The following is a 25,327-nucleotide window of genomic DNA, read 5'->3' as shown; positions in this document are numbered from 1 at the left end:
TACAACCCCTTTAAAAACGTATCTACACTCAAAAGGGAATCATACTTATTTGCCCAGCCCCCCCCCCCCCCCCCCCACTGCTGCATTTGGCACCTTTCAGGGGGAACGGGTACCTGGTATTGACAGGTACCTGCTCCAACTTCCGGCTGATCTCGCTGCGGCCAAGTCACCCAGAAGTTTGGCCCCCTTTCTCCTTCCCCCATCGTTGGGCCATTCATAAAGCACAGCCTGCGTCACACATGCACAGTAGGCCACAAGGCTTCACTGCCAGTTTACCTAACAAGAAATGGCAGCGGCGGCACCCGAGCATAGTTGCCAACATTGTAAAAAAAAAATGTGGGACACTTTCGTGGCTGTAGGCGGAGCCATAGAATAATTAAGGGCGCGGTATTCGTTTATAGGCGTGGCTTAGGAAAAATATACAAGTGCGGCGCGAAAAATGGGCGTGGTTTACGCGTCACAGTGGGCGTGGCTTAAAAGGGGGCATGGCTCAAGAGGGTGTGGTTAGAGTCTGAGATGAATGAGGGATGGAGAGGGAGAGAGGGATTAGAGGGAGAGAGGGATTAGAGGGGGAGAGGGATTAGAGGGGGAGAGGGATTAGAGGGGGAGAGGGATTAGAGGGATTAGAGGGGGAGAGGGAAATGACGGGACAGCAGCCCCAGATCCTACACAACAATAGAAATATGTGTATTCTAGAAAGTTTAACAATCAGCACATAAAGATACTCCAAACACCTGGTGTTAGCACTTCAATCATCCCGGCACCATGGTTGTTATGGTGTCAGGATGATTGAAGTGCATTATTTCTATTATTACATTGTAATATAAAATGAAATCATTCAACTCACCATAATGCAGAATCAGTGGGATCCCTGAGCGTGTCACTAGCCACGTCGCCTGCCACCAGCCGTCCGTCCTTGCATCAGATGTCCCAGCAGAGTCCGTCCTTGCATCAGGTGCCCCCAGCGGAGCTCCCCCTCACATCAGGTGCCCCCAGCGGAGCTCCCCCTCATATCAGGTGTCCCCAGCGGAGCTCCCCCTCACATCAGGTGTCCCCAGCGGAGCTCCCCCTCACATCAGGAGTCCTCAGCGGAGCCCCCCTTCACATCAGAAGTCCCCAGCGGAGCTCCCCCTCACATCAGGTGTCCCCGGCGGAGCTCCCCCTCACATCAGGTGTCCCCAGCGGAGCTCCCCCTCACATCAGGAGTCCCCAGCGGAGCCCCCCTTCACATCAGGAGTCCCCAGCGGAGCTCCCCCTCACATCAGGTGTCCCCGGCGGAGCCCCCCTCACATCAGGTGTCCCCGGCGGAGCCCCCCCTCACAGCAGGTGTCCCCGGCGGAGCTCCCCCTCACATCAGGTGTCCCCAGCGGAGCTCCCCCTCACATCAGGAGTCCCCAGCGGAGCCCCCCTTCACATCAGGAGTCCCCAGCGGAGCTCCCCCTCACATCAGGTGTCCCCGGCGGAGCCCCCCTCACATCAGGTGTCCCCAGCGGAGCCCCCCCTCATATCAGGTGTCCCTTGCAGAGCCCCCCCTCACATCAGGTGTTCCCAGCGGAGCTCCCCTTCACATCAGGTGTCCCCAGCGGAGCTCCCCCTCACATCAGGTGTCCCCAGCGGAGCTCCCCCTCACATCAGGTGTCCCCAGCGGAGCTCCCCCTCACATCAGGTGTCCCCAGCGGAGCTCCCCCTCACATCAGGAGTCCTCAGCGGAGCCCCCCTTCACATCAGAAGTCCCCAGCGGAGCTCCCCCTCACATCAGGTGTCCCCGGCGGAGCTCCCCCTCACATCAGGTGTCCCCAGCGGAGCTCCCCCTCACATCAGGAGTCCCCAGTGGAGCCCCCTTCACATTAGGAGTCCCCAGCGGAGCTCCCCCTCACATCAGGTGTCCCCGGCGGAGCCCCCCTCACATCAGGTGTCCCCGGCGGAGCCCCCCCTCACAGCAGGTGTCCCCGGCGGAGCTCCCCCTCACATCAGGTGTCCCCAGCGGAGCTCCCCCTCACATCAGGAGTCCCCAGCAGAGCCCCCCTTCACATCAGGAGTCCCCAGCGGAGCTCCCCCTCACATCAGGTGTCCCCGGCGGAGCCCCCCTCACATCAGGTGTCCCCAGCGGAGCCCCCCCTCATATCAGGTGTCCCTTTCAGAGCCCCCCTCACATCAGGTGTCCCCGGCGGAGCTCCCCTTCACATCAGGTATCCCCAGTGGAGCCCCCCTTCACATCAGGTGTCCCTTGCGGAGCCCCCCCTCACATCAGGTGTCCCCGGCGGAGCTCCCCTTCACATCAGGTGTCCCCAGTGGAGCCCCCCTTCACATCAGGTGTCCCCAGTGAAGCCCCCCTTCACATCAGGTGTCCCCAGCGGACCCCCCCTTGCATCAGGTGTCCCCAGTGGAGCCCCCCTTGCATCATGTGTGTGTCCCCAAAGGAGCCCCCCCTCACATCAGGAGTCCCACAGCGGTGCGCCCTCCCCCCCCTACCTTAGAGGTGTCCTAGTAGTAGCATGGCTAGAACCCCGCCCCTTTCCTTATCAGACAGGAAGACGGCTGGGGGGGCTAGACGGAGCTCCTGCGTCACCGCCCACCCTCCGCCTCGCCCCGCCTACCCCCCCGCCCCGCTGCCAGTCTGATATGGAAAGGGGCGGGGGGTAGGCGGGGCGAGGCGGAGTGGGGCAGAGGGTGGGCGGCGACGCAGGAGCTCCGTCTAGCCCCCCCCAGCCGTCTTCCTGAACTTCACCAAAATGACGGCCGGCGGAGACATTGTCTCCGCCGGCCGCGGAACTCTAGCGGTGGCGGCGGCGAATCGTGAACAACCGGATTTCTCGGGACATTTCCCGGGAATGGCGTCCAAGTCCCGGGAATGTCCCGGGAAATCCGGGACAGTTGGCAAGTATGCCCGAGAGCCGATTGAAAAATCGGCTGGGGTGAAGACACCCCAGGATCCCTGGACAGGTAAGTGTCCTAATAATAAAAGTGAGCAGCTACAGTATTTTACTTTAAAAAATTCTTTAAGGAGCTTTGACCTCCTCTTTAAAGTGATTATAAACCCTCTTGTAATGACACCCCGAGTATAAAAGAGGTTAAAGTAATTTAGGACATTCCATACCCAAACACAAAGGCAGCTACCGAACACTTCCATCAGCCGAACAAGGAACCCATACAAATAATTCTCCCCCAAGTACGAGACAAGGCTCTGTCTTCAGGTTCAAGCAGGAATGAATCTTTATTCTAACACATGTTATACAGATCCCACTTAAAAAACACTTCCCCCCACCCTTGCAAAACAGGGCAGGTTAAACTGTCCAATGACAATGGACACACAGGTCAGGTGTGTCTTAACAGGGGGGCTGCTGGAGGAATCCCCCCTCCCTCTTTCCTCACAGCAAGACACTTAGACATCCCATAATAGTTGAGGCAGACAGCCACAATAGACAATCGAATACAGTAACACCCCAACCATCACATCAAATAGTACACAACATAATGAGACAGCACACATTATATATACATATATACAGCATTGAGTCTGACTAGCACAGATCACAGTGGGGTTCTCATTCACCTTGTGCCCCTATTAGTGACTCCCGTCACAATGGCATATCCAGGGTCCCCAGAATCTGTGAGTCTTGGGGGACATGGACCTGAATCTACAGTAACGCCACCTCAAGGGTCCCCAGGCATACAGCTCACGACAAGCACCGTTCCCCCAAATGCCAGGGCCCATAATCGGTAGGCAAGAGGCTGGCATTCAATCCCCTCCTAAAGCCTTTGTCCCGGCTAGGTCTGTCACACCTCTTTTATACCCAGTGAAGTGACTGGCCATAGGTGATACACAGAGAGGAAACAAATCCTCCTACATCAATTGTACATGTTTATCTACATATATATTGCCCTTACATTCATTCAAAGTGTAGAATTTACACAGGATCTCTCAGCTTTGAAAAGCAGGGGGCGGAGAGCTAACGTTACATCAGTGAGGACAGCTAATTGGAGAGAGGAGACACCCCCCCTTCACATAGCATACAAGAACAGAGTTCAGGCTGTCAATCAGCTGGAGGCCCCCCCCTGTCACCATTAGAGATGGGCCGAACATCACCTAGCTCGGTTTGTGCCAGAGCTCTCGTACATCGCAAAAGTTTGGAGCCGATCAACAAACCCCATTAAAGTCTATAGGACCCGAACTAGAAAAATCAAAAGTGCCCATTTTGAAGGCTTATATGCAAGTTATTGGGTAAAAATGAAAAATTCCTTTAAATATAGTGCCCGGGGGGGGTGCCCTTAGTGTGCCTGTACAGTGGCTCTGTGAGGAAGGGCTTGCCAGAAGACGAGATGGTTTCTGCAGGCAAATTTCTATTTCCCGAACTTCTCTTTTAGAAGAGGTGCGTTAGCGTGTGCTAACGTGCACATGCGCACAAATATGCTCCAGAATGCAAATGGATTTGCCCAATGTGCTCAGTTAATGTGTGACAGATGAGGGAGCCAAATGGGCTATTTAAACTGGGTCAGTACCCAGGATCAATGCTGTCTTGTCTACAACTTTCTTGTGATTGTTCCGTTCCCTGTTTATCTCCATCTACTTCCAGTTATCTACCCGGTTTGTTCTTACTACTCTTGCTCTCCACCTGCACCGACCCTGGCTTGTAACTTGACCACTCTCCAATCTCCACATCTGTACCTTATCTGATCGCACTGTGTATGTAACCCGACTTGTCTGACCTGTTTACGTTACAGTCCATATAGAGCCATCTAGCTGTAAGCATCTGTCCCTCTGCCATTTGGAAATGCTCTTCCACTGACTATGTCCAAGTACCAGCTTGTGCCAGTCCTCTGTACATCCACTGTCATCTGGCATACCACTCAACGGGAAGCCTAGCAGCTAGCACGACTACTGACACTCGTGCAACTCTGCACTCCTGTGTCAACTGTCTACTCTATCAGGGGCCCCGAGTCAGAGGTGTAAGAGGCATTCCTCTGCAAACCAGGCTCTTCCTATCAGATACATGACAATACAAGACAGCCATGACTGAGCCTGAGCAAAGAACCTCTCCCATAAATGATCTATGCCAACTTCTGGCCAGCCTCACACAGGTCAAAAATCTACAGGAAGGTTATACCCGACTTGAGGAACGTGTCCAGACCTTGATATCACCCTCCGCTGTTCCCGGTGCTGCTTCTTCACCCTCCACTGAAAGTCCTGCTACTCCCGCAGTTGTGATGTTACCACCAGAACCCAGAGTTCCTGCTCCTGAATGGTTTCCTGGTGACTGCAGCAAATTCAGGACTTTTTGCAAGGCCTGTGAACTATATTTTGCCTTACAGCCCACACCTTCTTTCTGGAAACTACTAAAGTAGGATTCGTCACCCCCTTGCTGCAGGATGAGCCCAAGCCATGGGCTCATCGCCTACTGGAACAAAAATCTGCTTCCTTATCCACCTTCTTCGAGGTCATGGTTCAAATCTATGATGACCCCCCAGTGAATCGCCACTGCAGAAGCAGTGCTCCATACACTCCAGCAGGGTGTCAGAGCGGCCGAGGACTTAATTTCAGATTTCAGGTGTTGGAGCTCCGATACCAATTGGAATGGCGTGGCTCTCCGCTACCAGTTCCGCATGGGTTTTTCAGAGGCCCTGAAGGATGAGCTAGCCCGAGTTGGTGTTCCAATCTCTCTGAACCTCAAAAAATTGTCTATCCAGATTGACCAAGGGTTGAGAGAACCCAAAAGTTCCGCCGATCAATTTCGCCCTGTATGGATGATGCCACGGGTTGCCACTTCACCAGGCCCAGCTCCTCCTGATTCTTCAGCACCTGCTCCTGATGCTCCCGAACCCATGCAGCTAGGCATGCTTTGCCCTTTACTTACCAACAAAGAACATCAATGCTGTTGCCAGAATAATCTGTGCTTGTACTGTGGGGAACCAGGTCACTATGTGAGAACCTGCCCAATCAAGCTCCCTAAGTGCCTGTCTATTTCTTCTGCCAAGTCTCCAGCTCTGTCAAGTGACTCTTCTCATCTAGCTCTCCCCATTCTGTTGCAGCTTCCAGGAAGAATTGTCAGCCATAATTGACTCTGGGGCCTGCAGCTGCTTCATTGATCTGTCCTTTGCTGCTGAACATTGGATACCTATGCAACCCAAGATCCAGAGACTTTCAGTTCGTCTTGCAGCTGGGTCCGCCATCAAGTCTGGGCTAGTCACCCAAGAGACCATCCCACTGTCTACCACCATAGCCACCAGTCACAAAGAACTGCTGAAGCTAGATGCCATTGGGGCAGAAACTCTTTCACCTCATAGGTCTTACGACTGCCCAATTGAGTTACTTCCAGGGACCAAGGTACCTTTTGGAAGAAGTCTTCCCCTAACTGAAATGGAACTTGTGGCTCTAAAGGAGCACATTGATGAAAGTTTGAGGAAAGGATTAATTCGCCCATCCACCTCTCTGGCTGGGGCAGGCATTTTCTTTGTGGAAAAGGAAGACCACTCCCTTCGACCCTGTGTCGACTACAGTGAGCTCAATAAAGTCAGTCAAGAACCGGTACCTCCTACCCCTGGTACCTGAACTGTTTCAAAGGTCAAGTCAACAACTATCTTCATAAAGTTGGATCTTCAAGGGGCATACAATATGGTCCGTATACAGACCGGGGATAAATAGGAGACAGTATTCTGTACCTGATTTAGGCATTTTGAGTACCTACCTAGTGATGCCCTTTGGCCTGTGTAATGCCCCTGCTACTTTCTAGAATTTTGTCAATTACATTTTTTGGGACTTTCTGGATCTTTTTTTATTGTCTACTTAGACGATATTCAGATTTTTTCCTCTTCTCTAGAGATTCAGCATGGATATGTGAAAAAGGTGCTGACTCGACTCCGACAGCATGATTTATATGCCAAACCTGAAAAGTGCGAGTTTGAGCGCCAGAGCATCCAGTTCCTGGGTTTAATAATCTCCACAGAGGGTATAAAGATGGATCCCCAAAAGGTTACTGCCATCCTGAATTGGTCGGCTCCCACAGACAAAGGAATACAACATTTTGTGCGGTTTGCAAATTTCTATCAGAAGTACATCAAAAGGATTTTTTTTCCTCCATCACACAACTAACCAAGCACAACAACTGGTTCTCCTGGACTCCCGAAGCTCAGTCTGCTTTCGAGACCCTTAAAGGGTTGTTCACTTCTGCATCCATTCTAAAGCATCCTGATCCAGCCCTACCATACGTCTTGGAGGTTGAGGCATCAGAATCGGCAGTAGGGGCAGTACACTCTCAATGCCAGGGAGCCAAGGCCCTTCTACACCCAGTTGCTTTCTTTTCCCATAAACATTCACTGGAAGAAAGGCATTATGAACTTCTTGCAATTAAGACTGCACTGAAGGAGTGGAGATATCTCTTGGAAGGGGCGGCTGGCTCACCCAATACTCATTTTCACTGACCACAGAACCCTAGAATATTTAAGAACAGCAAGATGTTTGAAGCCACGGCAAGCCAGGTGGGCATTATTCTTTTCAAGGTTTGCCTTTCACATAACTTACAGGCCTGGGTCAAAGAATACTAAACCTGATGCTCTATCCGGCATGTTTGGTAAGTCTGAATAATCTGTGCTCAGGGAACCTCCTTCTATTGCAAGAAAATCTTTTGTCCCAAATCAAGCAGGCCTCTGTGAGAGTTACCACCCCCCCCCTCGAGACGTCCTTACAAATAAAGGCTGGGCTGTTATGGTACAAGGATAAAATCTTTTTGCCAGAAGATGTGAGTGTTCCTGTCCTAGGCTTGTGCCATGATCATGCATTGGCAGGACATTTTTGTCAGATGTGTAAGGTGTGGAAGCTGACAGCCCTGGGCACCAAGGACTAAAATCATTTTGAAATGCATCACTTAGATGGCCCCCTTTTCCACTGCTCCTCTTTTGACCAACAGGCGCCTCCAAACTACCTTTTCCTTTATCCTACCAGAGTCTAGAAAGGTGTTACATAAACTCCTCTTCAAGGTGTCCCCAAGACATTTCATCCTGTGCTCCCTCTGCAAAGGTAGGATGAGTTCAAAGACTTTCCCCTTGTAACGGTGCTCAAGGAGAATTGCAAACCAATAGTGATCGTTCTCCTTGATGCCACAAATTCTCTGATACTTTCGCAGGATTTGAAGAATGAGTTAGCCCATGCACTGCAAGTTTTTGGAGGCATGAGAAGCAGAGTCCTTGGGGTCACTGAGGATTACAGTATCTGGAACTGCCTCCTCCCAGCCACATACTACTCCAAAGGGTTCTGGGCACGGAACACCGTCTCTTAAGGTTTGACGTATGTCTTCCTCTGCTTCAATGCCTCCAAAACTGCCAGAATCCTCCTTCTCCTCCCTCTATTCATGCGATGCCACAGAACACACAAGAGGAATGTCTGCATAAAGTGGGCCTTGAGAGAAAAAGGAAGTCCTCTTCCTACTGCTGCTATGCCTCGAGTGCCCTGTCCATAATGCCAAGCAGAGTATGCTCCAACAGGCACACAAGAGGGATTGTGTCGCTGATACTCAAATGGTGACAGTACATGCATCCTTCATCAACAGCCATTGGCGTAGGGAAAAAAGCCTAGCTCCCCTGAGCCTGTCCTTGTGCCATACACGCACAGGTAGTTTATGGCCCTCTGCTGCATGTGCAGCAGCTGCAGCATTGCCAATGTTGAGCTCCACCTGGTGGGCATGTCACAAATCAGGCAATTTATGGGCAGGTGGAATTCCCGCTGAATTTCAGCCAACCGAACACTGGCTGTGTATGACCGCCTGAAATGGCTACAGACTCTTCTGGCCTGCTTTAGAAGATCTTGCAACCCTGGGTACCTGTTTAAGAAACGCTGCACCACTAAATTGAGCATATGTGCTAGGCATGGCACGTGTCAACTTTCCCTGTCAAAGGGCAGACAGGGGATTCGTGGCTCAAGCTGGCATGGCGTGAACCACTTCTGGTTCACGCCATGCCAGTTCTGCCCCTGCAGAACTGAAAGAGTCTCTAATCTGGTGTGGCTTCTGTTCCCTAGACAGACCAGCTGAAGCACTGCATGGCATCTTTTAGCCTGACTCATTGAATTGAACACTTAGGGTTGCACTGGTGGTTCAGAGGACTATTCAGCAGAGGAGGGCATGGAGGAGGGGGTGGAGCTGACAAATCTCGCATTATCACCACCAGCTGTATGGAGACATGGTGGCAAAACAAGCTGCAACACTGAGCACTGTCCTGCATCCTTCCTAGTAGCAGGCAGAGTTACCCAGTGTGCTGTGAACAAAATATAGCATCCCTGACCATGCTTGCTGGACCACGTGTCAGCAGTAACGTGAACCTTGCTGCTGACTGCCTTGCCCAACGATGCCACAACATTGCCTTTCACGTGATGGTACAGAGCTGGAATGGCCTTACGTGCAAAGAAATAGTGACTGGGAACCTGCCATTGTGGTATAGCACATTCTGCAAATTCAAGGAAGGGGACAGAATCAACCTGATGAAAAGTTGTAACTAAAAATGGGAAAGTTGGGACTTTAAAATGAGGTTATGGACACCGTGGAAATGACTGGATGAAAATACATATTTATTGATCGTAACGAGATGCACAGTCATATCAATATCATAAACCACATCTATAAAAGACATTGTAGTGAATATCATTTTATAAAGTATTTACAAGCACATATGTATGTGTGAACGTAATACAGACATCAAGAGTACATCAAGTATATACCCACTTGGTGCCAAGTGGTGGTCACAATTGATAATTCATACAGACAAAAACGAAAAAATTCCATATGTATACATGTGATGTTACAGCAGCACTTTCACCGGGAATAAAGGTGTAAACAGTAAAATCATGATACAGATACGATTGTTTGGAGGTAAAAATATATAATAGACATATATCTGCATCCCACAATGTCCGACGCGTTTCGTGTGAAAGACACTCATCAGGGGCGATAGCCTAGGGACGTCTAGAACAAATGGTAAAATGCAATTAGTCTAAGTATGGATGGTCATACTGGGGGGAGGGCAGGAGAGCCCACCCTGAGTACTTACATGTAAAACAGTGCGTAAGAGTATGGCGGGTATGGTACCAGGGTCCAGGAAAAATATTTTTACCTCCAAACAATCTTATCTGTATCATGATTTTACTGTTTACACCTTTATTCCCGGTGAAAGTGCTGCTGTAACATCACATGTATACATATGGAATTTTTTCGTTTTTGTCTGTATGAATTATCAATTGTGACCACCACTTGGCACCAAGTGGGTATATACTTGATGTACTCTTGATGTCTGTATTACGTTCGCACATACATATGTGCTTGTAAATACTTTATAAAATGATATTCACTACAATGTCTTTTATAGATGTGGTTTATGACACCACATATGTGCCTCATCTAAAGCCCCAAATCCCCCCCCTTCTTCTTGTTGCTTCAGGGATGGAGGTTTATGGACTGGGCAGGCAGTGTCCCCCTGCCACCCATGTGGGAATTTCTACAGTTACCGGGAGGGTGATGTGCCATGCCCCGGTCCTGTTTTTTCTGGATGTAGGTTTTTGCTGTTTGTGTTCACACAGCACAGCGGCGTGGTGTCACCATTTTGGGAGCATGATGCGGGTCCCTGTAAGTCCCGGGCCACTTATGTCTGACACCCGGGAGCTGCGATGCGCTCTGGATGTCCCCCCTCCTCCCCCCCTCCCCCCGGTTCGCCCTGTATGGGGTGGGGGGAGTGCACTGTCAGGTGGGGTGGGTGGGCACCCACGGCGCATCGGCGCCACACCCTCTGCCTCACGTCTGACGTCCTGGTTGGCGTCATGACGTTGAGGCATGAGTCTTTCCATCTCGGCCGGCTAGGTGGGGAATATGGGTGTTCCCAACAGACGGCGTCAGCCGTCTGTGTCGGAGTCCCGCCCTACCCCTTGCCGTGCTTGTTGTGACGCTGGTTGGGGGCCGGCGTGCACGTGTGCGGGTTGCAATATATATTGACCCCCCTGCCATAGTTTGGGTTGCCATGGATCAGACACGTCACACTTCATCACAGCGGTCCACTCCTTTTAATTTTGGGGCACTTGTAAGTCATGATCAGGTTATCCCTTCTTTTGAGAGTCAGTTTTTTCTTTTTATTGTTTTACCTTCATGCAAACGGAACTGTCTCTGCAGTTTTTTTTTTTATATACCATATACCTTCACACCTGACCTTACCATGTTTTGAGTGTGATTACATTGTTACTCCCATTTTGGTTATCTGCACAGACGTCTGATTTGCAACACCTTTATTAGCCAGAGATTAACTTTTTTCCTCTTGTTTTTTCTTTACTATTTATTTTTTATTATTTTTAATTGTTCATTTATTTATCATTTTTCATTTTTTTTTTTTTCCATCTATCAGGACTGACATAGTGATCATGCATTTTTTCATTCTAGGTAGTACTCACTGGCGCATCATTTTTCTTATCACTAATACCAGCTACCTGGTTTCCTTTGTCCAGGGGTGGCTTTTATGTGCGCCCCGCCTGCACACGACCCCAGAATACCTCAGCTCCCGGGTCGGACATTTTTCCTGGACCCTGGTACCATACCCGCCATACTCTTACGCACTGTTTTACATGTAAGTACTCAGGGTGGGCTCTCCTGCCCTCCCCCCAGTATGACCATCCATACTTAGACTAATTGCATTTTACCATTTTTTTCTAGACGTCCCTAGGCTATCGCCCCTGATGAGTGTCTTTCACACGAAACGCGTCGGACATTGTGGGATGCAGATATATGTCTATTATATATTTTTACCTCCAAACAATCTTATCTGTATCATGATTTTACTGTTTACACCTTTATTCCTGGTGAAAGTGCTGCTGTAACATCACATGTATACATATGGAATTTTTTCGTTTTTGTCTGTATGAATTATCAATTGTGACCACCACTTGGCACCAAGTGGGTATATACTTGATGTACTCTTGATGTCTGTATTACGTTCGCATATTCATATGTGCTTGTAAATACTTTATAAAATGATATTCACTACAATGTCTTTTATAGATGTGGTTTATGATATTGATATGACTGTGCATCTCATTACGATCAATAAATATGTATTTTCATCCAGTCATTTCCACGGTGTCCATAACCTCATTTTAAAGTCCCAACTTTCCCATTTTTAGTCTCGAATTTAGGGATGGAGGCACACCACATATGTGCCTCATCTAAAGTCCCAATTCCCCCCCCTTCTTCTTGATGAAAAGTTGTAAAGTCAGGAATTTGGACATGCTGGAATTTAGACGCTGCACATGTGGGTGGCAGGGATTTTTTTTTTTTTTTTTCAATGCAGTAGCTGGGGCAGAGAAATTTGCCTGCTACAGCTGGTAGTGTGCTGCTGGCAGACGAGCTGCAAGGACCTGTGACACCCTTCACTATACCATCTTACCTGTCAGTGGAGGCTGCTAAGAGCTAATGAGATATAGCGGGGGTAGACCTGAAAGGTCAGTAGTGAGGAGGACAAAAATTGCATCCTTTTTGTGTGGCTTTCAGGTGCTCTTGCCAATGGGCTGAGTGGAGGGAGGTCAAGCATGTGGTACCCAAATGGCTGATGTTTTTGCCACGCTAGATCTGCTTGAGGCAAAGTTTGCAAATTGCAACAATGCCATCAGCTGCACATGTGCTAAAAAAAGGCCCAAAAAGCTGAGCTGTTGGAAGTGGGCTAGAAGATAACAGCTCCACAATGTGATGGATTAGGGTGGCTGCTCTCTACACTTCCATAATGGCTGCCTCTGGAGGATCTCCTGCCTCATTGTACCTCACCCTCACTTTACTTCTCTGCTCTATCCAGCACCCAAGTGGTGTCCGTGACCTCATCATCATCCCCATCATCCTCCTCATCACTGGAGCCAACTTAGCAATACGCTGCGGCTGGGGGGAACATGACTGCCAATTTGTTGTTTACCAGTGTTCTCCCCTCTGTAGGCTCATGTTCTTTCCTTCCTCAACCTCAAAAGCAACATCAGAATCAAGTAATGCCTCTGCATCATCAAGGAGCAAGTGGCTAACACTGTGTTCAAATAACTCATCAGACTCCTCCATGCATGATGCTGGGGATGTGACAGGAGTAGCTGTGGACAAGGAGGCAGAATAAGCTGCTCTGGCACCTACGGTGGACTGTGCACTAGTCTCTGCTTGGGTGATAGAGGACGAGGAGGATGAGAATGGTTTAGTAAGCCAGTCCACCACCTCCTCTGCATGCTGTGGCTGGATAGCACAGGCAACATCACTAAACAGAGAAAATGGTGCCCTGCCTGAGGACGGACCATGTCTACCTTTGCCTGTGGACACATACATGGCTGGCCCCCTCACAGTGCCATGGGAATGTTTGCCTCTCCTTGTTGGCCTCCCAAACATGATGGGGGGGGGGGTTATTACCAAAATATAATAGAGATGGGGAAATGTGTAATTGGATGCACTTTAATCAATGGAAAGTAGTGTTTGGTGCACTTTAACTTGAGGACTGTCGCTAACAGAAATGTCAAAACTATTAAAAAGGGGGCACAACAGTTCTGCAGTCAGAAAAACTGCGGCTCACAATTTCAAAAAAGGGGGCAGGCACGGGACAAAAAAATAACAAGCAGCAACCAAAAAAAGGGTGTTATACAGCACTTTATACAGCACTAAATGTTATGTAATGGTGTGTAAAACACTGGGGTAAAAAGCAAAAGGAAAAAAAAGGCAATTAAATAGCAATTATCCTATCCAACTCACACCATAGTACGGTTAAACATCCAGCCTCAAGGCATACATGGTAAAAATACTTCCTCCCCAAGAAGGGGGGTGGAAGAAGAGAGGCTGTAGGATGATAAATGAGTGTGGACTGCTGAGTCAAAAAATAAATATAATTTTATTAAATCACAAATAAACCATTTAAAATCATGGTGCTACATGCAGCCACCCAGTGGGAAATATCAGCCTATTGGCATGCTGTTGTGTCAAGGACACACCAACACAAAACATAAAACAGTGACAAAAACAAAATACACAAAACAAACGTCTGGACGCCAAACAAATTGATGCAGAGGGCACTTCTAACGGTAATTACCAAATAAAACTAGCAAACTTGGGGTTTAGGAAGTGCACCAATGCATCAATCCCTTTTGGAGGCTCCGGGCGGTGATGACGTCAACGTGTTTTGCTGTGTGTATGCGTAGCTTCGTCTGGACATCGGGCAGGTATCCGAGGGCTCCTTTTCAGTAGATCTTCAACTGAGTTAGAGCCTCCCCATTAAAACCTTTTAAAGAAGCCTATTGTGTTGTGTCATGTTGTGATCGTGCTAGCAAAGATGTTCATAATTTTTATGACAAATATCGAATCTTGTTTCTATTTCTTTCAAAATAAAAGCAGAAAGAAAGGATTTTGTTCATTAGCAATGATTTATATCCATTTTAAGGATATATTAGATTAAATTGAGAGAAAAAAGCTTCTCCTTTAATGACTGGAATATTTTCCAGCCAAAATCAACTATTGACCTACAGATTGTTCATTAGAGATAGAATAGAACGTATGTTGGATTAGATTCAAATTGAGTTGGATTGAATCAAATTAAATTAGGAGAGAGTTAAGATGAAGTATACGGGGACCATGAACTTAGACACAATCAGATCCCATAATACGTGGGTCTACATTCTATCATTGGTTACGTGCTTGACCATTGCCCTCCTCTCAATTATTGGGCTGCCGTTACGCCCACCCAATATCGAGGTAGTGGCCACCTAATTCCAAATTAATGGGCAGTTCATTGAGTAACACATATGGGATTAAAGATTACCAATATACAATAGGTGGCAGGGGAAGGATATTTTTCAAGGATATCTACAGATCATTTCTCTAAAAATACCTGTAGGTTGAGTTCGGTGTTGAGTCCTAATAGCATGAGCGACTTCAACCTGTATATCCACCACTTTTTGCTTTGTATCAATATCAGGTTGAAGTCGCTCCTCCTTGGTGAAAGTTTCAAAGGTAGATGCCCTTAACACGCATGCCATCCAGGCTGCCCTTATGAAATTGGGCAAAATGTCTTGCCAGGGGTTTATCAGTATTTTATCCCCATTTCTCGCATATGCACCCCACTACAATATACTGCAGTAAAACAAATGTTCAGGCCAAACTTTTGCTGGGCTCGAATTGTTCACCCAAAACTAGTCACCATTTTTCTCTTGGTGACAGGAAAACTTGTCAGAAGTGACTCATGCTTACAGCAAAGGAAGGAGGCAGCAGACAGAAAGGCCACTTAGTGCTCTGGATTGAGACAAGTACACACTATAGAGGGATTTGTTTAGTTCATATATGAGGTTTACCACCACTTTAAGCATCAAGCAATACATAGCTACAGTCTATGTCACTGTTAATTTAATAGTTCATGTGTTCATTTACAAAAGGAGTAAAGGCTTATTTATCCATGGAAATGTTCACAGTCTATACCATCTCCCTCTGAATCAGTCATTGCAGTGAGACTCCTGTATCAAACTGTTCTGGGAGGATGTGGGGGGGGAGCAATAGAAGCTTCCATGGCAAGATGTAACCTTTGGAGTCTCCTCCAGCATCCACCTATAAGGAGCCTGTACCAGTCTCCACCAACTCAGCAATTCCTGTCACCTCACTTCCGGTGACTGGTCCAACTGTTGCTACTGGATAAAGGAAATGCACTTCTCCATCACTCAATGCTTGTTCTCCTCCTGAGGCCTCACTACATCTCTCTCCTGTGACTCCACGCTAGGTCCCTAGGCATGCTGAAAAGTAATTGCTTGGTCATGACATGCAATGCTGTTCCCAAGCAAAATTTCTATAATTTTTTATAATTTTTTTCCCCACAAAAAGAGCTTTCTTTCGGCGGTATTTGATCATCACTGGGGTTTTTTTTTGCAATAAAAATTTTAAAAAACTGAAAATTTTGAGAGAAAAAAAATATTTTTACTTTCTGCTTTAAAACATATCCAATAAAAATGTAAAAAAAAAAATCTAATTTCCTAATAAATTTGGGCCAAAATGTATTCTACTACATGTCTTTGTGAAAATTGTGTGAAAATTATAGCATCTATAAACGATGGTGTGTGTGTGTGTATATATATATATATATATATATATATGTATATATGTGTGTGTGTGTGTGTATATGTGTGTGTATATATAATATAATATAATATATGTGTGTGTGTATATATATATATATATATATATATATATATATATATATATATATATATATATAATTTTTTTATTTTTATTTTACTAATTACTAAATAGAGCTTTCTTTCGGCGGTATTTGATCATCACTGGGGTTTTTTTTTGCAATAAAAATTTTAAAAAACTGAAAATTTCGAGGAAAAAAAAAAAATTTTACTTTCTGCTTTAAAACATATCCAATAAAAATGTAAAAAAAAAAAAAATCTAATTTCTTCATAAATTTTGGCCAAAATGTATTCTACTACATGTCTTTGGTAAAAAAAAAAAAAAAAAAAATGAAAAAAATCCCAATAAGTGTATATTCATTTTTTTGTGTGAAAACTGTGTGAAAATTATAGCATCTATAAACGATGGTGTGTGTGTGTGTATGTGTATATATATGTATGTGTGTGTGTGTATATATATGATTTTTTTATTTTTTATTTTACTAATTACTAAATAGAGCTTTCTTTTGGCGGTATTTAATCACCACTGGGTTTTTCATTTAAGTTTTTCTTAGTTTCTGTTATAAAATTTTGCAAATGGGTAATTTTCCTCATTCACTGATGTGCGCTGATGAGGCTGCATTGATGGGCACTGATAAGCAGCACTGATGAGGTGGCACTGATGGGCACCTATATGTGGCACTGATAATCAGGGCACTGATAGGGCTGCACTGATAATCAAGGCACTGATGGGGGTGCACTGATAATCAGGGCACTGATGGGGGTGCACTGATAATCAGGGCACTGATGGGGGTGCACTGATAATCAGGGCACTGATGATCACTTCCCTGATATCAGTGTAAATGTCCCCTGTCAGAATTGCCAGTTACCGGCTCTCCTCTCGTCACACTGTGACAGCACATGAGAAAAGGAATGCCAAAAAAACAGCGAGTTTGTTTACAAGTGATCAGTTGTGATTGGACAAAGGAAGGACACAGCGATCACAGAGCACGTTGGGTGCACGCCCCAGGGGTGGGTGCCCTCTCTGAACTGGACAACCATGCTGTAGCCATCTTTTTGGCTAATTAGGGGTGGGGCATACATTTAAAAAGGGTGTGATTTTAAAAAGAGGCATATAGTTAATCTAGTGCCACACTTTAAGCATATATAATAGCACTGTAGTTATGGGGCTAAATAAATACAAAAGTAAACAAAAAACTATGCAGTGCAGTAAGAAATAGCAGTGCAGAGTTAGAGTGTATGGTATGTAGCAGCAGGGTGGTCAGTGCAGGGCAGTCTGTGAGCAATAGATCAGTATGTCAGTGCAGGGCAGGATGTCGGTGCAGGGCAGTCAGTGAGTGGTATGTCAGTACAGGGCTGTCCGTGCAGGGCAATATCTATGTCAGTGCTGGGCTGTCCGTGCAAGGCAAAATGTCAGTGCAGGGCAGTATGTCGGTGCTGGGCTGTCAGTACTGGGCAATATGTCAGAATAGGGCTGTCAGTGTAAGGCAATATGTCAGAATAGGGCAATATGTCAGTGCAGGACAGTCAGTTAGTGGTATGTTAGAGCAGGGATGTCCGTGCAGGGCAATATGTTAGTGCAAGGCAGTATGTCAGTCCAAGCCATATATCAGTGCAGGGTTGTCTGTGCAGAGCAGTATGTCAGTGCGGGGGCAGTATGTCAGTGTGGGGGCAGTATGTCTGTGCAGGGCAGTATGTCTGTGCGGGGCAGTATATCAGTGGGGGGCAGTATGTCAGTACGGGCTCCTTCAAGGCTGGCCACTCCGCCTCCCTGAGTCCTGCCCAATCACTACTGCCAGCCTTGCATCAGCCAGTAAGAGTCCCCAATATGGAATAGAGCCACTCAATCAGCTCAGCTGCTGGGGGAGAAGGTAGGGGGTGGGATCACTGTTGCCGCATGTGTTTGTGAACCCGCCTGGCAGCAAACCTCTGCAAAAACAATGGTAAAGCGCTGCTAGAAATAGCGGCGTTTTACCGTAAACGCCCGCCCGCTCCAGTGTGTGCGCAGCCTAAGAGATCTCTTTGTTCTCTCTGTACAGAGCTCTATGTTGATTTTCAGCCCTGCTGATCAGCAGATCCCAACAACAAATTATTGGCCAGGACTTGCTGATAGACTCCCGCTGTGTGCAGTCACAGCAGGTGTTGGTGGAGGGGGGCAGCAGTACGCATGTCCTATAAACGGAAGCAGGCAGCGATGTACCCAGGGCTTTTTTTCAGCGCGGGGGAATGCAGTTCCGGCACCTCCAGCACTGAATGTATGTAATAGCATGGGGTGTGCTGGAGGGTCTATTGATATTGGCTGCTGGGGGATCTATTGTCACTGGTGGGGATTTGATTTTGTGTGAGGGTCTGTTGTTGCTGATGGGGAATCTATTGTTACTGGGGGGCTCTTATGTTGATGGAACGGATCTACTGTTGAGGGAGAGGTCTATTTTTACTGGCTGCTGGAGGATCCATTGATGCTGGCTGCTGGGAGATCTGTTGTTGCTGCTGGGGGGGGGGGCGTCTAATGTTGCTTGGTTGGATATTTTGTTGTGGGTGGTTCACTGTTGCTGCAAGGAATCTATTGTTGTTGGGGTGGAGTCCATTGTTGCTGGGGAGTCTATTGTTGTGTGGGGAACTATTGCTGGGATTCTATTGTTGCTGGCTGCAGGGGATCTATTTTACTGCTTTTCTTTTTATCATTAACATGTTCCATACAAATGATTTAGCACTACAAAATGATACTTGGTTCTGTATTCTCTAAAAGGGGCAGTACTGGTAGGTGGGTAGGGGGTGGAATCAAGGGACGGTGGTCAGAGGTGGATAGAGGGCAGAGACAAGAGGTGACTCAGACGGGGGGAGTTCCTGTACCTATTCTCTGAGAAAAAAAGCCCTGGATGTACCAATACGTCCCTGTGCCTGAATGGGTTGACTATCCGCAGTACAGTGCAGGCAGGCAGTCTGGAAGGGGTTAAATATGTCATATTGTCATATGTTATTAACAACAATGATGGAATCATTTAACGTTACTCTTTTTTACAGCAAGCTGAACCTGATTTGGGTGATATTAGTAGAGATATGGTTGCATTTCTGGAAGGTAAGTAAAATGATTAACACACATATACACCATTATGCATCTGTAGAATTGTAATTCTTTACACAAAAATGAAAACTATTTTATTTATTTATTTAAAGCAGAAGTAAACTCAGTTGACAGAATCCTCTTATCATAAGATCAATATTTTAAACCTTTTAAAAGCACACCACAGTGTTTGTTTTTTTTCTCCCTTAGCATCTTTTTTGTTGCTTTTTACAGCTTACTTTAGAAAGTACTCTCCGTAATGCTTTTTTTATTTGTCATAACTTACAATTTTTCAGGACAAGCTTTTAGGTAGAGTTGGGCGAATGGTTCTGCCCAAGCATAAGTTTGAGCCGAACAGTGGCTGTTCGCCTGTTTGACGAGCAATTGTTTGGGTGTTCAACCGTTTGGCCCGCCGAATGACCACAATGCACTGCCATTGCACAGTGCATTGGAAGCCCTGATTGGCTGAACCAATGAAAGCTTTGCCCAATCAGGGCACAAAGCATTGTCAGAGCCATGATTGGAGAAAGTAATGATGACTCTATCCAATCATGGCTCATTGCTCTTATGCCCTGTACACACGACCGGACTTTCCAGCAGACTAGGTCCAACGGTCTTCCCGATGGACTTTCGGCGGACTTCCGACGGACCTTCCAAACGAACGGACTTGCGCACACACGACCGGACTTTCTGGCAGAATAGGTTCATCGGTCTTCCCGACGGACTTTCAACAGAGTTACGGCGGACTTCCAAACGAACAGACTTGCCCACACACGGACTAAAGTCCGTTCATTTTGAACATGATGAGGTACGATGGGACTAGAAAAGGAAGGCGAGATTAACACCTTGCGAGCCTTGTCACAGAGCATACCAGGCCCTCAGGTCTGGTATGGACTTTAAGGGGAACCCCTACGCCGAAAAAACGGTGTGGGGGTCCCCCCAAAATCCATACCAGACCCTTATCCGAGCACGCAGCCCGGCCGGTCAGGAAAGGGGGTGGGGACGAGCGAGCGCCCCCCCCTCCTGAACCGTACCAGGCCGCATGCTCTCAACATGGGGTGTGGGTGCTTTGGGGAAGGGGGCACCCTGCGGCCCCCCTACCCCAAAGCACCTTGTCCCCATGTTGATAAGGACAAAGGCCTCTTCCTGACAACCCTGGCCGTTGGTTGTCAGAGTCTGCGTGCGGGGGGCTTATCGGAATCCAGGAGCCCCCTTTAATAACGGGGCCCCCAGATCCCGGCCCCCTGCCCTATGTGAATGAGTATGAGGTACATCGTACCCCTTCCCATTCACCTGGGGAAAAAAGTGTCAATAAAAAAACACACTAGACAGGTTTTTAAAGTTTTTTTTATAAAGCAGCTCCGGGGATCTTCTTCCGACTTCGGGGGTCTCTTCCGACTTCTCCGCTCTCTCCGGCCTCTTCTCCCAGTGTTCGGTTCTTCTCCCGCTCTCCGGCCTCTTCTCCGCTCTCCGGTACTTATGCCGGGTTCCTCCGCAATCTTCTGCTCTTTTGCCGCTCTCTTGCTAGCGGTGGCCCGGTCTTCTCCATCATCTTCTTCCCTCTTCCCTTCTTCTGATGTTGACACAATGCTCTCTCCCGCTGTAATGCTGTGTTCACGGTGCGCAACGACTTATATAGGCATAGGGCATGGTCACCGGGTGATATCACCCAGTGACCCCGTCCCTTATGACGTCACAGTCTCGGGGGATGATGGGACTGTGCCGTCATAAGGGGCGGGGTCACCACTCTGCACTTTTTTCCCCAGGTGAATGGGTAGGGGTATGATGTACCCCATACTCATTCACATAGGGTGGGGGGCCAGGATCTGGAGGCCCCCTTATTAAAGGGGGCTCCCGGATTCCGATAAGCCCCCCGCCCGCAGACCCCGACAACCACCGGCCAGGTTTGTCGGGAAGAGGCCCTTGTCCTCATCAACATGGGGACAAGGTGATTTGGGGTGGGGGGGGCTGCAGGGCGCCCCCCTTCCCCAAAGCACCCATCCCCCCATGTTGAGGGCATGTGGCCTGGTACGGTTCAGGAGGGGGGCGCTCGCTCGTCCCCACCACCTTTCCATGACCGGCATATAGGATCGCGCTGGAAACATTCTCGCGGGCAGGTGCTGTAGCTGCCCTTGTGTCGTATTTGGTCCGTCAGATCAGCATACAGACGAATGGGCTTCCTGATAGGAACTGGGTCCGGCAGAGTTCCGGCAGGAAGATTTGAAACATGTTTCAAATCTAAAGTCCGTCGGATTTTCTACCGAAAAGGTCCGACAGAAATCCGATGAAGCCCACACACGGTCAGATTGTCCGACGGATTCGGTCTGTCGGACCAGTCCGGTCGAAAAGTCCGCTCGTGTGTACAGGGCATTAGTCCCATCCCACACTATAAAAGTATTCTTTCAATAGCGGCCATTTTTAGTGTGATATTGGCATGGAGAGAGATAGAACAGGGCTCTGCTCAGTGCTACTAGAGAGTTAGTATGCTAAAGTGTGCTATTGTGATTCTATTGTCAGTGTAGAGTATCAGTTTAGTGTAAATCTGGTAATAGTGCAGTGTGAGTGTAGTGCGACCATTAATTTTTACTTTAGTGTCATTTTATTTTGTCAGGGCAGGTTTCCTGCAGTATATTTCAGTGCGTTACTGCACGTTTAACACAGCATATTTCAGTGCATTACTGCACATTTAACCCAGCATATATCAGTGCATTACTGCACGTTTAGCGCAGTATATTTCAGTGTGTTACTACACATTTAATGCAGTATATTTCAGTTAGCGGTAAGATACATAAATACAACGCTCACAAACAAAAACCCATAGTAAGTGATAACAAAAAACGTACAGTCCATACAAAACTATGAAGGTGCTTCACAAATGGTGTGTAAAAATGCAGGGAATGCTTCACATCTGGTGTGCAGAAAGTGCAGAGAAAATGTTGCAGAAAAAATTTTCAGGTGTACCAAGACACCCCGCATGTGTCCCCACTCACCAAATCACAATGACACCCAGCTTTTCAGTCTGGGAGTCGGTAAAGGCTTGTAACGATATTCAAACAATGTTGCAGGATGGCAGATTCACTGATGAGATGATAAACGATCCTTCCAAGTTAATACTCAGCCATACAAAAAACTGGTACCCAAAAGGAAAGAAAAAGGGGGGACCAATAGTGAAGTATGCTAAGATTGAAAATTTATTGCACATAAAAGGTTATACTTACAAAAGTAAGTTAAAATCAGGCATTGAAACAATCAGAGGATGCAGCAAACACCATTAACAGCGTTCCCACGAGACAGGAAATGAAGTCGGAACCGAAAGTGTGTCACGTCAATGCATTTTGCCCTCCCACAGGCCGTCATCAAAGGACCAGGTCCTTTGATGACGCTCTGTGGGAGGGCAAATGCATTGACGTGACACACTCCTGGTTCTGGCGTCATTTCCTGTCTCGTGGGAACGCTGTTAATGGTGTTTGCTGCATCCTCTAATTGTTAAGTATAACCTTTTATGGCAATGTTCCCCAGCTGCAGCATATTGCCAAGTTGTCTCCAGTGATAATGAGGATGGAGGGGATGAGGAGGATGAAGTCACTGACATGACTTTGGTGCCAGACAGAGCAGAGGAGGAAAGTGAGGGTGAGGCACAACCCCAACGAGGCAGCCATCATGGAAGAGTAGAGCACAGCCACCCTAATCCACAGCTCAGCTATCTGGGTCTTTTTTTAGCACATATGCAGCCAATTGAACTGTTGCTATTTGCAAATTTTGCCTCAAGCACATCAAGCATGGCAAAAACACCAGCCATTTGGGTAGCACATGCTTGACAAGGGTTTTAGCTTCCCACCGCTCAGCCGTTGGCAAGAGCACCTGAAAGCCACACAAAAGGCATGCAATTTTGCTCCTCCTCACTCCTCACCTCAGTCTACCCCCACAATACCTCATGGCCTTTCAGCAGCCTCCACTGACAGGAATGGTAGATGCTAGGTCCTTCCAGCTGTAGAGTATAGCAGGCAAATTTCTCTGCTGAAGCAAAAAAAAGAATACAGTCACTGCCACCCACATGCCCAGCGTCTAATTTCAAGCTTGTTAAAGCTGCTGGCTTTACAACTCCTGCCTTTCCATCTGGTGAATTTGCAGAATGTGCTAAACCACAATGGCAGGTTCCCAGTCGCCATTTCCTTTCACGTAAGGCCATTCCAGCTTTGTACCATCACATGCAAGGCAATGTTTTGGCATTGTTGGGCAAGGCAGTCAGCTGCAAGGTCCACGATACTGCTGACACATGGTCCAGCAAGCATGGTTAGGGACAATATATTTTGTTCACAGCATACTGGGTAACTCTGCTTGCAACTCAGAAGGATGCAGGACAGAGCTCAGTGCTGCAGCTTGTTGTGCTGCCACGTCCCCATACAGCTAGTGGTGATGATGCAAGATTTGCCAGCACCACCCCCTCTTCCTCCTCCTCCATGCCCTCCTCTGCTGAATTGTCATATGAACCACAAGTACCCCCTAAGCCTTCAAAGAGCTATTCAATGACTCAGGTTAAAAGGTGCTATGCAGTGCTGCAGCTGGTGTGTCTAGGGGACAGAAACCACACCAGAGCAGAGATTCTTAAAGCTCTGCAGGAGCAGGCCCAGAGGTGGTTCACAAGAGAATAGACCACTGGCCAGAACTTGTCCAGTATGCAATTGAGCTGCTGGGCTGCCTTGCATCCAGCGTGCTTTCCGTACGGGCATTCAGTGCTGCTGGAAATTTTGTGACCGATAATAGAACGCGTCTGTCCACAGACTTTGTGGACCGGATGACATTTATAAAAATGAATCAGTCCTGGATTAGCAGCAGCTATCAAGCCCCTGATGCCAATGTCGCCGATTAAGTGTTTTCGGGATGTGGAATCTCTGCAAGATTTCTAGGCTGCTTAGCTTTGTGGGTGTTGATTTAATCTGGAATTTTTTTTTGGTGTAGGTTTCATGGGCACAATCAACACCCAAAGACCAATTTTTCTGCACCTATTTGACAGGTGCATATCATTAAAATTTTTGACAGCAAGGCCAATTCTTGCTTTCATCAAGAGTAGCTCTTTAGGGCTATGGTGTGAAGGGACAACCAACACCCAAAGCCCAATTTTTCTGCACCTGTTACTTCTATCCAAAGTCTGTGAAAGAGAAACCAGAATTTATCCAAAACATCTTGAATCTTGTTCCCAGTGCACTACATTGTGGCCTCATCATACAGACTGGCTCCCTAAACCGTTATTTCCAAATGTTGACTAGTTCTGTATTTTGTGCATACACCTCAATCATTGTAGTAGTATGGACATATACATATCTAGATCTGAGAGATCTTACAACAAAGAGGTAGTTCGTTCCGCAATACACATTTATTAATAGGGTTACATAATCTATACAAAGTACACACCAGACAGTATTTACAACACAATGTACAGTGTAGGTCTCCTGGCTTACATGGTATTTACAAATTACCCACGACACCCATATTTACAGTACAGTATAAAATACAAGTATATTAGATTACCTGTTAACTTCAGGTCAGCCCATGGTGACTGCTGTCTGTTCCCACACCAAAGAGTGAGTTAGCTTGGTCACAAAGCATTATACCCCCCCCTCCTTTCTGTAGTGTGGCTAATATAATTCTCCCTAATTGGTCGCTGTACCTAGTAAATGTATATTGGGCACAGCCTGATTGGATGAGTCAAAGAAGGCTGTTGTTTACTACCCAGGGAAGATGTTATCAGGGAGAACAAAAGGCCAACCTTTGAAGTTGAACTAATTACAATAACACCAACACAACACTCAGTATTTTAAATATATTTCCCTCTAACTGAAATATATTTCTAATTGCAATATTTTACAGTGATTAATGGAGATTTCACATAATCCCATAAGGCAACACAAAGTAAAGAAAGTGAAGGGTTAGTGTGTGGGTGTGGCGCTGTCCTAATTTATAGAAATACTTGGTAAATTGTGTGTAGCCAAATCCCATATATAAAGTCGCATAAACCAAAATTGCAAATAAAAGAAAATTCAACGAAAATAAAAACAAAACATAAAACAGCAAAGTGACTCCCTTTGGAGTGTGTAGGTGTAACGTTGTCCTAG

General features: G+C 47.0%; 1 protein-coding gene across 1 annotated transcript in view; it reads left to right on the top strand.

The window, feature by feature from the left end:
- Positions 1-25,327, top strand: part of LOC141117132 (receptor-interacting serine/threonine-protein kinase 3-like) — a 193,792-nt gene that overhangs the window by 154,182 nt on the left and 14,283 nt on the right. Inside the window, exon 7 of the mRNA XM_073609770.1 lies at positions 19,175-19,229. Coding sequence (XP_073465871.1) covers positions 19,175-19,229 — 55 coding nt within the window. The remainder of the gene's footprint in view (positions 1-19,174; positions 19,230-25,327) is intronic.

The sequence above is a fragment of the Aquarana catesbeiana genome, linkage group LG13 (genome assembly GCF_042186555.1).
Source record: "Aquarana catesbeiana isolate 2022-GZ linkage group LG13, ASM4218655v1, whole genome shotgun sequence".
NCBI classification, from domain to species: Eukaryota; Metazoa; Chordata; class Amphibia; order Anura; family Ranidae; genus Aquarana; species Aquarana catesbeiana.
This window is presented reverse-complemented; position numbering and strand designations above follow the sequence as displayed.